We start from the raw sequence: 16,298 nt of genomic DNA, 5'->3' as shown, positions 1-16,298 counted from the left end.
ATATACACACACAGAGCTTGTGAAGTTAAACTCTTCACTTTATTATAATGAATAATGAATGAATAAACAACATTTAATTGTCTGTCCAAAACATTCACTGCATTAAGCTCCAATGAACAGTATCCTTTTGAACTTTTTAGTGTAGTTGCTTCTAACTCTCTTGCATGTTTTCCAAACTTTGTTCTAGAGCTGCTAGCTTTTCTCTGTGACACTTTTTCGATAGGCATTTGATTTTGACAGTAAGGTGAAGTCATGCTTTCTCTCTCGGTATTTATAAATGCGTCATTAACTCACTTTCACAAACGATTCGTTAATAAACGCATATTCAAAGAAACGACACTGTATTGTATGTTGCTAAAAACGTTTTGCTACGGCTTTGTTTAGAACTACTATGGTTATTGAAGGATAGAAAGGAAGTCACTTAACTTCTTGTTTAGTGAACTGTTGCAAAAATCAATATCACATTTGCAAACGTGTTTTTAAGTTTATATAAGTAAACCTATATTATATGTTACCGGCCTTCACCTTATGTTTACAACACTAGTCTGTGCTGCACTTTGAGCATGCTAATAATTGTTCAATGTATGATTCGCTGTGCATCGCGTCAGTAGAATATCTAATTTTGACTTCTTATATCGCTCATAAAACAGGTTTGGGGACTGTGTGGATGGATTACTTTTAAAGACAATTTGTCATGTGTACGGGTGGGCGGAATGACCAAAAATCTGTTTCACAGAATAAGTTATTTTATTTCACGGTAGCGGTATATATCACGGAATAATAATTTTTCAGGTAAATCAACAAAAGGAACGTGCTCAATATATTAAACATGACTGGGGGGTATGAACATCACTTTAACACTTTAAAAATAAAGAATAGGCTTTCTCGTCTTATTTTATTCATTTTTCTTTTATTTAGCATTAGTAGTGAACGAGACTCAACTTTTAGATCAACCTCACCATAACAATAAATAGGCCTCATTTTTAGAGTTTAAAGAGAACAGACTTCATTTTTGGATGATAAAACAAGTTACTCGTGAAAGCATGGCTAACGGTTACATTCGTGTGACACAGTTTGCAAATCACATTTGTCTGCTCTTTGTCAGCCTTTGTAAACCCGAACCACGTCCATACCACTGATGTCGCGCCTCGTTTCTCCATGTTTTTCTTCTTATCTACGCTTATGTGGCGCTTCTCAATCGTTCTCAGATTCAGGCGTGGTACACGTGAAGTTAACCACACCCACTAATTTAAATTTCACGGTATGCACGGAATAGAAAAACCTGTAACGGTAGACATTTTATTCCGCGGAAACGGAATATACCGTCATACCGCCCAGTCCTAGTCATGTGAATGAAATTTCAACATTTATAAAATAAAAAGACCGCACATATTAATACCCTTTCCTTTCTCAGGCCAATGCCGTCATGCATGCTTTAGTTTGCTGTGCATTCCCCTCGCACATGATATTCAGATTAACAAGGTTAATATAACCTGCTTACCCGTCACCATTTGCTGAAAACATTCGAGCACTTAAACCATTCCTAGCACCTGAAACCGCCAACACAAGACTGCGTCATCCGTCACAGCGAGATTAAACAGCATAACAAAAAACCCATGAAAACTCAGCGTCCCTGAACAGAGCGCTTTCTGTTACTAACGTTAATTGTTTCGATCAGTTGTAAACTGTTCTTTAAATGATCAAGAACATTTAAAAATAATAATTTTCCAGGACAAGATGATTTTTTTCCAGGACAATTTATGTTTTCTCTCATTTTCCATGTGTTTTCCAGGACTGGAACATTGGTCATTAATTTTCCAGGATTTCCAGGTTTTCCAGGACGCGTGGGAACCCTGTATAATAGTTCATATGATAAAATTTCTATAAGGAGACATTTATTTAACACTTATTATTACTGAGGATTCTCCACTTTCAGGTCTTATGTTTGAATGTTTTCCACTGGGACAGATTTAAATTCGAAATGTAGATATATTTCTTGTTTTGTGTTTCGTGACAATGTCCGAACTTTATAGTGCTACACGAATAAAGTCGAATTGAATTGAAATCGAATGTCTTCAGAACAGAATTTGTGTTTTGTTTTTATTAATGTAAAGAGACAGGAAAAAAGAGATGCTGGCTCATATCTATTATAACACAACTGATAATAAGACCTAAATCACTTTGTAGATGTTCAAGAATTATAAACGATTAAAGTGTGCCTTTCATTAATAGATAAAAAAGTAATCGTTAGCAAACTGCTGCAGTATTGAAAGAATAAATCGTATTTTCTGTATTTATGCCAAGCAACAACAAAGCATTGTACCACCCAGTTCTTAATTATTTCCATCCCACGGTGTTTTACCCTTTGTTTGTTCCATACCTCTTTATCCTGGATGTTGGGGTCAGCATCATGCTGGATAAGCAGGGCCATGCAATTTATATACCCTGCGTACGCAGCGCACTGCAGCGGCGTCCTGCCTGCATGATCCTGCAGGTTTGGTCCGAGCCCGTTCTCCATCAACACCTCGCACACCTCTGCATTTCCGCCCAGCGCTGCCCAGTGCAGCGCAGAATGACCGTCTGTGTCCACCAAGTCCACACGTGCCCCACCTAAAACATACACACATTATTCTGTTTAGACTGACTACAAATGCATTTGTTTCCATGTTCCATGCATCCTCTCACAACCCATACACACATTATGTGTCAGATTTTAGAGACAGTATCTGTATTCAGATCTCTCGCAGCTTCTAACCTGTATTAGATAGCTTTGTTCTTGACTACACAAATGAAGCAGCAAATCTGAGGGCCAATGGTGAAGCACTACAGCGTAACAGTAATATGTGTTAGATCTCCTCATTAGCATACAGTGTGATACCTTTGATAAGGGTGAGAATAACGTCACGGTGGCCCATCTCACAGGCGCGGAACAGAGGGGTGTGTTTCATCACATCCAGAGGGTCCACCATGGCTCCTTTTTCCATCAACAACCGTACAGTGGATACATGGCCTGAGAGTGCAGCTGCATGCAGTGCTGAAACCATATCATCAATCACTCAGCATCTATCAAACCAAATTTTCAAGCTTTTATCAGGAGAATAGCATCTGTATTGTTTATTCTGTCTATCTTAAGAAATTGCTTTTCCAAGACTTGAGTTATGTTGCCTTTTGATATAAACCTTGGTGCTATACCGATGCAGCAAGACATCCATCCATCCATCCATCCATCCATCCATCCATCCATCCATCTATCTAGCCACCTATCTATCTATCTATCTATCTATCTATCTATCTATCTATCTATCTATCTATCTATCTAGCCACCTATCTAGCCACCTATCTATCTATCTATCTATCTATCTATCTATCTATCTATCTATCTATCTATCTATCTATCTATCTATCTATCTATCTAGCCACCTATCTATCTATCTATCTATCTATCTATCTATCTATCTATCTATCTATCTATCTATCTATCTATCTATCTAGCCACCTATCTATCTATCTATCTATCTATCTATCTATCTATCTATCTATCTATCTATCTATCTATCTATCTATCTATCTATCTATCTATCTATCTAGTTTGTTCATCTGTTTCTCTTTGAAGTTTACATGTCAATGTTTAAAGTGGCTGACTCAGACTCACCTGTTCCTCCATACTTGTCAGCCATGTTGATGTCCAGATCTCGTTTAAGCTCCAGCACGACTTTGATGACATCATCGCTGCCCTTCCCAGCGGCCCACATGAAGGCGGTTCTGCCCTCCAGATCAGGCTCATCACGTACCGATGGGTGCTTCAGAAACACCACCACCGTGTCCTGGTGTGCGGATATACAGAGGTGTCAACCTACAGATGTGTCTTCAACACACACACACATACAGGATGTGTATCTTACAGCATAGTTGCTCTGAGCTCCGTAGTGCAGCGGTGTGGCTCCCTGGCTGTCTGATGGGATCATCCCTGACTTGTTTCTCTCCAGCAGCAGATGAACGATCCGTGCATGACCTGAGAACACAACCGACGCACGAGATTCACAATTCTTACAATCCCACATGGTATTCCAAATTCACCGTATGATAACAAACCATTTAGAAGGATGTTTAAATCTACTGTTTAACAGCCGACACAATTTGTGCTTACAAAACAGAACGCGTATACTGTATAAATATTTGTTAGCCAGATATAAAAGACGTAAAACCATTTCTGACAGCAATGTACATCTATATCCACACATACAGCTACAGCATAGTGTAAACACTATGTCTATTTCAGAACAGTTATAATTATATATCGCCACACCTCCGCTGACGCTGGTGAATGTAATTAGTGCTAAATGTTTGCCTACACACTTCATTAAGGGTTGGAGCTGCTTAAGCGCTTTCCTGAAAGAGAAACTCTCTTATAATATTCTACACACAACTTTTTATGGTTTGCCCAACCAAAGGACCAACCAAAGAACCCTTTTTCTTTGGTTTGTCTTGGAAGAAACTCTATTCCCTATATAGAGTAGTAGTATGTACTAATTACAGATGCTGTTACGTACCCGGTGCACAATAATATGAACCACACTAGTATAGTGTCTAAAAGCACTAACACAATGTGTGAGGTGTCTGAATTTGAGTAAAAACTTTATGTTCGTTTCCTATTTGGTTTGCTTTGATTTTCACATTACAAAGACACAAACTATGGCTGAGGGGCTCGTCAAACTAAAAACATACTACATACAAACAGGCACAAATCGAAAGAACAAAAGTCCTCCCAGCATACAAAGCATAGAGCCAGAGCTCTAAATATATCAATTATTAAATAATTAAAGCAAAAATTTCTTCACCACATCCAGAAGTTTCCTTCTCTTCTTTTTCATCAGCACAAATATCCAGAAATTTCTACAGCATGATGAAGGATGAGCATGATGAATGATGAGTGTGCCATGAAGTTTACATGCAGTTTTGCACACTGTTTTTGCTCTTTGCACTGTTTTTGCTGTCTCACGTTTCAGTTGATTGCTGTTTTGCACAATACTTTACAATATCTCATACAACTGCTGCTATAATAATGTGTTCATTCCAGTATTTCTGCACACGCAATATTGATGAACATACAGTATTTACACTGGTCGGTGCTGTTTTTGTGTATTGTCTTTTGTGTGATGTCATGTATTTTTGTCTTTTGTCCCTCACTGTCTTGTCTTTTGTCTTGCACTGTCTTGTCCTGCACTGTTTGCACCAGGTTGCACAGATGCACTTTAAGTATCTAGGACTAACTTACTAAGTCCTTAGCTCTGTCTTTTTTCTGTGTAGCACAAGGGTCTGGAGAAACGTCTCATTTCACTGTGTACTGCAAAAGCTACAGTATATATGGTTGAAATGACAATAAAAGCTTCTTGACTTGACTTGAGCAGGTCAAAAAAAAAATATTTTGTCCACAACCCAAAAAATATGCAGAATATTTGGTTCACGTCCTGCAATTGGCTCGATTCAGAGACAAATTCGTACCTTCACTTTAAAGTGAACCTATCTACCTATCTATCTATCTTATCAGGCAATAAGGACGACATACCAGGGTTCGATTAAACAGACTAAATGATGCATATGTGACAAAACTAAGGACAAAACGTTTCCTGTGGTGTCTATGCGAGAAAATGATGAGCATGCCGTGAAGTTTATGAAACAGGGATAGTTAGTGAGTAAGGTGGTCTTCAAAATTAGGTGGTATGTTTGCTGTGGTCCGAATCAGAGTGTGAATGTTCATGCTTCTTCACGGGGTGTTGGTCTGGTTTCACCAAGGTATCAGTGTTCATCTGACCTTCATCTCAAATAAAGAACCTCTTCAACATTACCCTGTCACTCCTGCTACACATGTGTTGTATAAACTAATGATGTCATCATCGGCTAAAGCACACACGCAGCTTACTTTACACACAAACTCAAATTTTGGAACTGGAATAAAATAAAAACAAGCGAGCGTACCGAGTAATGCGGCCCAGTGAAGCGGTGTTCGGAACAGGTTGTCGTAGGCTGTAACGCTGCAGCCTTCGTATGAAGTCAAAACTTCAACCACCGCTTCATTGCCATCAGCCACTGCAAAATGAAGCGGAGTCCGGCCTTCGTAATCCTGCCAGTTTAAAAGAGACTCTGTGGGAGCAGCGTCCTACAACACGCACACACACACATACGCAGTGCAAGTGATTGGTGTGATAAGGTGTTAGGGAAAAGTTCTGACGTTAAGACCCACAGTGGCTAGAAAAAAAGAGTGACTGATATTAATAAATGCCTTAAGTAAAAATTTAAGAACTCACACCAATGGCAAATTAACATGACCTCAAATTCAGGACTAGCTTTTACAATGCGGATGTTGTATAAATTGTAATAAACATGAGTTACTTTTACTGTTTTTGTGCTTATGTGTGTGTGTTTGTGTGAGTGATCTCACCAGAATGCAGCGAACAGTGTGTGTGGCGTTAGGGTGCTTGCTGTGAGCTGCCCAGTGCAGGGGAATCTTGCCCTCGCTGTCAGGTATTCCGATGTTCGAGTCGTGTTTGATCAGCAGCTTCACATGTTCAGGGTGGTTGTAGAACGCACTCCAGTGCAGCGCTGTTTGCTGTATACACACACATGCACACACAGACACACGTGCACACACACCCACACGCAAATTCAGCTTCAAAGGTTCCCATTGTCTCGTCTCAGAAAAGTGCTTCAAGCAAACTGAGGTTTCCAGTAATTCAGCACCACAGTAAATTCTTCTCTAATTACATCAACAAATTTATAGAGCATCTCTTTCCTATTATAAACTGATACCACGGCATGGCTGAATTCTCCAACCTCATTTTCCAGAAGGTGTTGATTTCTCGTCTATATATAATAACTGTATTTAAAATCACAGGTTTCTATCGATTTTTTTTTAAATGATTTTTTCTATAGAAACGATAATCACAGGGACTTTAACAAAGAGACTTACGATAAATACATTTAAAAAGTGTGCATGTTATTTAAAGGTGGGGTCTCCGTTGTTTGAGAAATGCTTCAGAAAACTGCGTTGGGCCGCCAAACAAAACCAAAACAAAACTAATCAGGGTTCCCACTCTTTTTCAAAGATCATTTTCCAGGACTTTTCCAGGACATTTCAAATTTAGCAAAAAAAAGACAAGGATCACAGATTCACGGCCTAAATTAATATGTTCTTCTCTCCAGAAGTCTTAAAAACAGCGTACACTTTATGGCTATTACTTAAATATACTTTTAAAGACAATTTGTCATGTGAATGAAATTTCAACACTTATAAAATAAAAAGACCGCACATATTAATACACTTTCCTTTCTCAGGCCAGTGCCGTCATGCATGCTTTAGTTTGCTGTGCATTCCCCTTGCACATGATATTCAGATTAACAAGGTTAATATAACCTGCTTACCCGTCACCATTTGCTGAAAAGATGCAAGCACTTAAACCATTCCTAGCACCTGAAACCGCCAACACAAGACAGCGTCATCCGTCACAGCGAGATTAAACAGCATAACAAAAAACCCGTGAAAACTCAGCGTCCCTGAACAGAGAGCTTTCTGTTACTAACGTTAATTGTTTCGACCAGTTGTAAACTGTTCTTTAAATGAACAAGAACATTTAAAAATAATTTTCCAGGACAACAAGATTTTTTCCAGGACAATTTATGTTTTCTCTCATTTTCCATGTGTTTTCCAGGACTGGAACATTGGTCATTAATTTTCCAGGATTTCCAGGTTTTCCAGGACGCGTGGGAACCCTGCTAATGTGTAGTCAATGAGCAGAAAGGGGCGGGTCTTGTCAATATGGGCAGAGAGAGTGTTCAGTGCGCATGTGTGACATTAGCAGAAAGCAATTTTAACATTGACATGGAGGATAAAAACAAAGAAAGAAAGTGAAGAAAGGCTTACGATAAGGCAAGAAGTAGGACGTGTTAATATAGGATCAGCTTTCCAACGCTGGAGAGAAATGAAAGAGCGGGAAGGCCTGCGATGGGACGCCGAGGCGCTTTTTTCCTTCTCGATAGGTGAGTAACGTTGGTTTTGCTTTGTTACACAGAACTAATATATGCCGTCCTTTACATGATTATGCTTGTGTGTCATTTTTGCTTGTTTGTTTATCTGCAATCGTATTGTTCTTCCCTTCAGCTATGATAAAGACACATTTCTTTCCATTAGTTGCCTGGGTTACTTATGTATGTGTGGGCGGAGCTATCAATACAGGGGTGGGACCCATTTGGGTTAGGGGCGTGTTTGTTTTGGTGATTTCAAATGTCAACATTGGCTTTCAAACAACAGAGACCCCACCTTTAAGTTAGGTAGCTAAGCTAGTTAGCATTCTGTAAAGAAAGGTTTAGTTCACATTTTTATTGAAGGAGGCTCCAGTGTCAGAGCTTTGTACCAGACTGGTTTCCCAATAACATAAAACTATTCATGCTTTTTTTAAATTAACACTGGGTGAACATAAACCCTGAGCCCTCTTATTATACATTTCTCACCACTCAAACTTTACCCAGGGCTAACAATTAATCCTAAATATACATAATCTGATGTTTCACACTGTACATTCCTAAACCCTGGGTTAAATTTCATCTTTGCATATTTACAGTACACTGTCAGCAACCCTGATTGAATAAATACATATAAGGACTTGTCTTGTGATTTCACATCAATTGACAAAAATATTGCCATGTAAATCCTGCTTGGATGATTTAAGCCACTTGAAATGGACAAAGCCAAGAAAACAGAAAAATGACAAAAGAACAGAAATAAAATACAAAACTTTTGATATGAGGCACCTGATGTTCCCCCACCGTAATGTAGGGTTAACATCGCAAAATTGACTTTGGAGCAGGGTTTCATGTGAAACGTATGTCCTCTACCTATGATCAAAGGATTAAGCACAATGATTAAATATTATTAACTAAGGTTATGGGCAGTGTGAAAAGATTTTACATATGTCCATAGCTGCTATAACATATGTAACAACAGAGCAGAACTATAAACAGATTAAAAACAAAGAAACCACTTTGGGACATGACGTTAAAGGAAATGAATCAACTATAGGTTTTCGTGTTTGGCTCCTAAACTTCGGAATAGCCTTCCTGACAGTGTTCGGGGCTCAGACACACTCTCCTAGTTTAAATGTAGATTAAAGACATATCTGTTTATCCAGGCTTACACATAATACATATAACCTACAACCATGTGCTCCAGTACATCTGATCATATGCACATTATCATCTAGTGCTTGCAAATATTATGAACAGCAGCTACGCTAATTCCTCTCCACTTACTTCTCTTTTTCTACCCATCACGAGGCATCTAGAGATGTACCAGCTCCAGTTGTGTTCCGCTTCATGAAGATTTCAGACCTTCAAAGAGAAGATCCGAACTACATGTGGTGTTTAAAGACAACAACCTCCTAATCAATACATTCTCTGACTGTTTATAATCACACCCTCTATTGTTACCCAAATGAGGATGAGGTTCACTTTTGAGTCTGGTCCCTCTCAAGGTTTCTTCCTCTTCCATCTAAAGGAGTTTTTCCTCACCACAGTCACCTCAGGTTTGTTCATTGGGGATAAATCCAAAAACATTTAAATATAAGTCTTATATTAATCTTGAACTTTAAACTGTAAAGCTGCTTTGAGTCCATTGTTAAAAGTGCTATACAAATAAATTTTGTATTATTGTGTTTCATTTCATATCAGAAAGCACTAAAAGGTTTAGATTTCAGAGTTCTAATTTGAGAAAAATGTGAAGATTGTCCAACACGAGTAACCGACATTGGCCAGCATGATTTAATATATAAACCCTGACAACGTCGGTCTCTTTTGCTCATCTTTTTTTTTTGGCAGATTCATCATGAGAATTGCATTTATCAAATTATAATAAAACCAACAAATCCAGCCGGATTAGAGCTGATGAACAACAAAACTTCTCTATGTGGATGAATGGTTAACCACAACGTACACACACATACACGCACTCACACACACATGCACACATATCCATACGCGTACACTGAGTGACTTGTGATTTAAAAGCCGTAATAACAGCCGTTTGTCTGGAATGAGATGGTAAATGATGTTGGGTACGAGCGGCCTCTGCGTGTGCGCGTCGGAAAGTAAACTGGGGTGAATGTTTACAGTAATTGGAGCCAAAGTGAATAAAAAAACTGCATGAGGTCTGTTAAACTAGAGAGCTTGATGCCAGCGGTTCTCAGGAAAATGCTCAGCAAAGCTACCATTATGTCTGGGAAGGTACAGAGACGGCTATAACTGCTACTATTTTGCTATTATGTACTATTATACTTCTACCTTCTATATAATACAGTGACCACGGACGTTTCCACTGCTTCTCTTCCTGCTCCGTTGTTAATTGCAATTACTAGCAAACCTACTTTTAGGAAAACTATTACTAATAATACTACAATTGTAATAATAATTCTAGACCAGTAGTATCAGATGACCTATTGGGCAAAATTCTTTCTTATTTGCCTGACATACATTTGCAGTACATTTACGGGATTTGGTAGATGACCGTATCCAGATTGACTTATGTTTTGTCTTATTTTATACAACTGAACAATTGATGGTTAAGGGTCTTGCTCAGGGGCCCAGCAGTGGCAGATTGTTGGACGTGAATTCAAACTTACAAGCTTCCGATCTGTAGTCCAACACCCTAAACACTGATCTACCACATCCAGACATACTGCCATACCTGAATCAGGTCATTAGATGTCTACCAAATACTTCATGGGTCGAATTTGGTTTGCGCAAAATAGGTAAACTACTTCGGTTCTGTTGGACTCCAGGAAGTCTGAAAACCCTTCATAGTCCCTCCAGGATTTTGTGATTTCAGAAAGTAAAGCAGAAATAAGCAAACTCCGCAATATTTGGAGCAGGTTGTATATTTTCAATATTACCTCAGATTTTCTACAGATTTGGCAGAAATTGAATGAATCATCATTCAACCAAAGTCTTCGATTCATGTACGTCAAACATAAGAAAGAAATTACATATGTGTCTTCACAGGTAGGAGTTTAAAAGAAGAATCTTTGGCTTGTAATTTTGGAAATTCAAGCAGTTTTCTGCAAATAAAATCACAAATCGGAAATTTTGAAGAAAAAAAATCGTATTTTTTTTTAAAAAGGGAAAAAAAATCACACATTTTTGTTACAACACAATAAACTTTGCAAAATCCTAGAGGTACTTCTGACCTTTTCAACTAAACAGAATTCTGAAAACTTCCTTGTAGCTCAACCACAAAGTATGTCCTGTACAATTTTGCCAATTCAATTAGTTCCTGCTAGTTTTATCACAAATTTTGAAAAAAGCCACAGAAAAATCTAGCATTTTTGGTCACAGCAATCACAGAAAAAAACTTAGATACTTCTGACATTTTCTACAAAACACAATTCTGGAAAGTTCCTTCTGTCTCAAGTCTAAATCGAAAGCTAGCAAGATTTCAGGAAGACCGACCACATTAACCGCTGTGTTTAGTTATTAAACTGGCTCCTTACTCACTGTCATCTTGAATCACATGAATCACATACAGAGTGAATTTACATCATTCTCTGCTGGATAACTTTAGCCACAAATATCCCCATTGTGTATGCACTTCAATAACTGTGTCTTATAGCTACGGTACTCACAGATAACATCGCTATTTAACAGCATTTTACAGCATGACAGGAAGTAATAGTAATAGTGACGTGACATACGGCTAAGTACTGTGACCCATACTCAGAATTCGTTCTCTGCATTTAACCCATCCAAAGTGCACACACACAGCAGTGAACACACACACACCGTGAACACACACCCGGAGCAGTGGGCAGCCATTTATGCTGCGGCACCCGGAAAGCAGTTCGGGGGGATTCGGTGCCTTGCTCAAGGGCACCTCAGTCGTGGCCGGCCCGAGACTCGAACCCACAACCTTCGGGTTACAAGTCTCTAACCATTTGGCCACGACTGCCTAATGCTCAATGGTTCAATCCTGTATTTTGATTTTGATTAGATTATCAATTTACCTGCTCTGTGGTATGTAAGAAAAGCAAATAGACAGCGGGTCATGAACTTTGACCTGATCAGTACTAGTGTGTTACTCTCAATGGGAAAGTTTTTTGTTGTTTTTTTTACCTTAAACCAGACCTTACAGTTAATTCATTAGACTAAGACTTTCTACAGTGATATTACCAAGCTACAATAGTTATCTCAGGCAGATTCTATACACATTCAAATTGAAAACATTTCCAAACCTATTGGTAAAGGGTTTTATAGTATATAATTGTAGATGAGTGATGATTTATAATGGGGGTCACCCAGGACCAAGAGGATCTGTTTCCACATGCTGTTTCAGGGAGTTTTTCTTTTTTTTTTGCTGGCTTTATCATTATGGATCAAATCTATGTTCACATTTCTTTAAAGCTGCTTTGTGAAAATGTCATTATTAAAAGCACTCTACAAATAAACAACTGAGAATAAAAACATTTGCATACAGGCTCGTGATAGGCTTTTATATTTTATGATGCAATAACACTTATTTGCCTGTCACAGTCCTACCACTCACATTTTAAGGGTTTTTCAGTCTTTTTTAAACACTGCCATCTCCCTAAATGACTCAGGGACTTCATCATTGGAAACACATATAGTACGGCGTGACCTCCCACAAGGTTAAGATGGCAACCTTAAGCCTAGCAGGCGCCTGGCAAGCTCGCTTTCAGGCAGTGGCTTTGAGAAAATATATTTTATTAGACTATTTCAATGGGCTTTCATATCCTCCAAAATCAGAGAGTACAGAGAGCTCCAACTGTTTTACAACACACACACCCATTTAGGCAGACACACACACACACACACACACACACAAGCTGACCTCATTTTCACCCCAGTCTTACACAAAGAATTTTTCAAGAAGTGTAAAAATGCTGGCAGTACTCTGCATCTGTATTACCTTGTTCCTGTCCTGAGTATCCACTTCTCCAGGCGCCATGTGCTTAAGCAGGAGAGAGAGAGGCTTGTGGTTGGAGTGACGTGTTGCTAAGTGCAACGGTGTCATTTCCTCAAGATCCTTCAACAGCCAATTAGCATGCCGCGACAGGAGCAACTTCATGAAACGAACATTGCCCTACAAACAGACACAAATACACAACCACATTTATCTTGATATATTATGTCCATTAAATCCTGATCCCATTGTTGCCTTCACTCATTACAAAACTAAAACAAATAATACAACTGTTGGTGTTCCTCAGGGTTTGGTGTTAGGTACTGCTTTCTTTTATGTTCTTTTAAATTTGTCTTCTTTGAATTCCTCTGATTACTAATTTTACGGTTTTATCAAATCTTTTTCACCACAGTACTTGATTCCAGTCAGAAATTGTTGATTCATCTTATAACAGCAGATGTGACAGCTGTGTTGGCTGCAAGGTTTACATCAGTGCGCTTCTTATAATCCATTACTGTTACTACAGTAATCCAATTCACAGAGACTTACATGCTGAACTCTCCACATGATAAATGCATTCAACATGTTATTTAACAAAGAAATATGTTGATATGGTGATGAGGCTGCTGTTAGTAAGTGGGCATTTATTTCATATTTAAGGAAGGAGTCTCCAGTGTCAGAGAGACACCGTCTCCTTAACTTTTCCACCACGTCAAAGACTTGAATACAGAGGACTGACAGGCAAGAAAGAGAAAGAGAGACAGAGAGAGTGATCAAGCAATTGAGAGAGAGAGAGAGAGAGAGAGAGAGAGGGAGCGAGAGAGAGAGAGAGAATAAGCAAGTGAGCGAGAGAGAGAGAAAGAGAGAGTGAGTGAGTGAATGTGTGAGAAGGAGAGAAAGGCTGGAGTAGGGTTTCCAGTGCATTAACGGGATCCAGTAACTTGTTTCACTAATCTTCCATAACATTAATTAGAATTATGAATAAATATATTTATTATATTTTTATATAAAAATATAATAAATAAAAATATATATTTTATATATTTATATATTTTTAAATATGACGTGTTCATGTTTAAAAAATCAGCTTTGGGTTTTTTAATTAATACAAAAATGTCATGGTCAAATCAATTAAATAAAATACTTTGGGACTCAGGCCGCATTACACCAGCCCATAACGTCACACCCTGTTGTGTTGTATTCCCTTTTTTTCTTAGTCGTTCTTCTGTGCTTGAGGTTTGAAAATATGACAATGGAAAGCTATATGACAATGGAACACAAAGATTTTAAGAATTTGTGTGTAAAACAGACATGCAAATAAAATTCACTTTGGAAGATCTCACTCACTCTCTCACTCATTTTCTACCGCTTATCCGAACTATTCTCGGGTCACGGGGAGCCTGTGCCTATCTCAGGCGTCATCGGGCATCAAGGCAGGATACACCCTGGACGGAGTGCCAACCCATCGCAGGGCACACACACACTCTCATTCACTCACACAATCACACAATACGGACAATTTTCCAGAGATGCCAATCAACCTACCATGCATGTCTTTGGACCGGGGGAGGAAACCAGAGTACCCGGAGGAAACCCCCGAGGCACGGGGAGAACATGCAAACTCCACACACAGAAGGCGGAGGCGGGAATCGAACCCCCAACCCTGGAGGTGTGAGGTGAACGTGCTAACCACTAAGCCACCGTGCTCCCCACTTTGGAATATCGTCAATATAAATAAAGTGCGCTAAGTCGTTTATGCCAATGCGACCTGCCAACGAGTGTAATTTTAGTTTATTACTGAACTTTTAATAGTGACATTTTAATAGTTACATTTAATATTACAGTATATTAGGGAAAGACAAACAAGTTCCTGTTTTAAACATTTGCTTACTCACCAAACATTCCTGTATTTCTACTATTGACATTATAGGCAGTGAAGGCTTAAGCTGGGTGGTGATTGGAGGATCGGGGTTCAAGCATCAGCAGAGCCAAGCTGCCACCATTGGGCCCTTGAGCAAGGCCTTTAACCCTCTCTGATCCGGGGCACTGTATAAGGGCTGACCCTGTGCTCTGACCCCAACCTCCAGTGTGTGGAAATGCGAAGAAACAATTTAACTGTGCTGTAATGTATATGTGACAAAATAAAGGCTTGTATTCTAATTTGGCATTTTACCAATAACCCACAAAGTGCAAAATCCTCTGCTGGAAGCCTTTCCCATACTGGGAAAAATTACAAAGTACTGTAACATCACAAAGTGCTCACACCCAGGAGTCCTTCCATAAATGTTACATAAACGTCTCTTAACAAAAAACGTCACCACATCAAAGACTCGAAGCTTTGTTTATTATTAGGTTTAGACGATCCCTTAGAGTGAGCTGTTACTATAGAAACTATTAGATATGGAAACAAATGCTTTAATAGAAACCTGAAGATTGTTAAAGCCTTAAACAGTGTCTGAGACATGCTTTAAAAAATACAAATAAAAAAAAAAAAAAACACCTTTTGACTAATCAAATTTGAGAATACAACCACACTGATACACCATGTTGTGTTACACAAGGTTCAGTGTTCGGCCCAATTTCGTTTTCAATGTTGCTGAATTTAACAGTTTTTTGAAGACACTATGTGATATTAAATCTGCTACTTACTACATTACAAATACTAAGAGGTTAAAAATGTGTGTGTGCGTGTGTGCATCTGTGTGTGTGTGTGTGTATATCAGCTCTAACACCATTTAAAAGATTTAGCAGTGAATCTGGTGTGTGTGTGTGTGTGTGTGTGTGTGTATCTCTACCACCATTTAAACATGACCTGGTATGTGTGTGTGCACCATTTATATCATCATTTAAACATGTCCTGGTGTGTGTGTGTTTATACATGATCTATATAATAATTTAAACATGTCCTGGGATGTGTGTTTGTGTGTCATCTCTACCATCATTTAAAAAGTACCTGGTATGTGTGTGTGTGTGTGTGTGTGTATATGCACCATCTATATCATCATTTAAACATGTCCTAGTGTGTGTGTTTGCCCCCACACGTGCATCATCTCTATCACCATTTAAACATGACCTGGTGTGTGTGTGTGTGTGTATGTGTGTGTGTGTGTGTGTGTGTATCATCTCCACTACCATAAGATTCAGCAGTGAACCTGGTGTGTGTGTGTGTGTGTGTGTGTGTGTCTGGGTATTTGGTCTCTATCCTCAGCCCAATTAGTGTGTTAATCCCAAAGCTACAGCTCTTATTGATCTAGGTGTCAGAGCAGTCCCCATCAACTACTCTTCTTCCTCTGCTCTGTGTCTTCTCTCTCTACTCTGCTCTTACAGATGTCATGTT

At 38.8% G+C, this 16,298-nt stretch overlaps 1 protein-coding gene across 2 annotated transcripts in view; it reads right to left on the bottom strand.

Moving 5' to 3' along the window:
- invs (inversin) overlaps positions 1-16,298 on the bottom strand; it is a 43,816-nt gene that overhangs the window by 17,286 nt on the left and 10,232 nt on the right. For both annotated transcript variants that reach the window (XM_060861268.1, XM_060861269.1), the window contains exons 5-11: positions 12,968-13,141; positions 6,440-6,607; positions 5,977-6,157; positions 3,903-4,012; positions 3,653-3,824; positions 2,879-3,034; positions 2,381-2,610 (exon numbers count right to left, since the gene is read on the bottom strand). In XM_060861268.1, the coding sequence (XP_060717251.1) occupies positions 2,381-2,610; positions 2,879-3,034; positions 3,653-3,824; positions 3,903-4,012; positions 5,977-6,157; positions 6,440-6,607; positions 12,968-13,141 (1,191 nt within the window). The remainder of the gene's footprint in view (positions 1-2,380; positions 2,611-2,878; positions 3,035-3,652; positions 3,825-3,902; positions 4,013-5,976; positions 6,158-6,439; positions 6,608-12,967; positions 13,142-16,298) is intronic.

This window comes from Tachysurus vachellii, chromosome 25 (assembly GCF_030014155.1).
Source record: "Tachysurus vachellii isolate PV-2020 chromosome 25, HZAU_Pvac_v1, whole genome shotgun sequence".
Lineage (NCBI taxonomy): Eukaryota > Metazoa > Chordata > Actinopteri > Siluriformes > Bagridae > Tachysurus > Tachysurus vachellii.
This window is presented reverse-complemented; position numbering and strand designations above follow the sequence as displayed.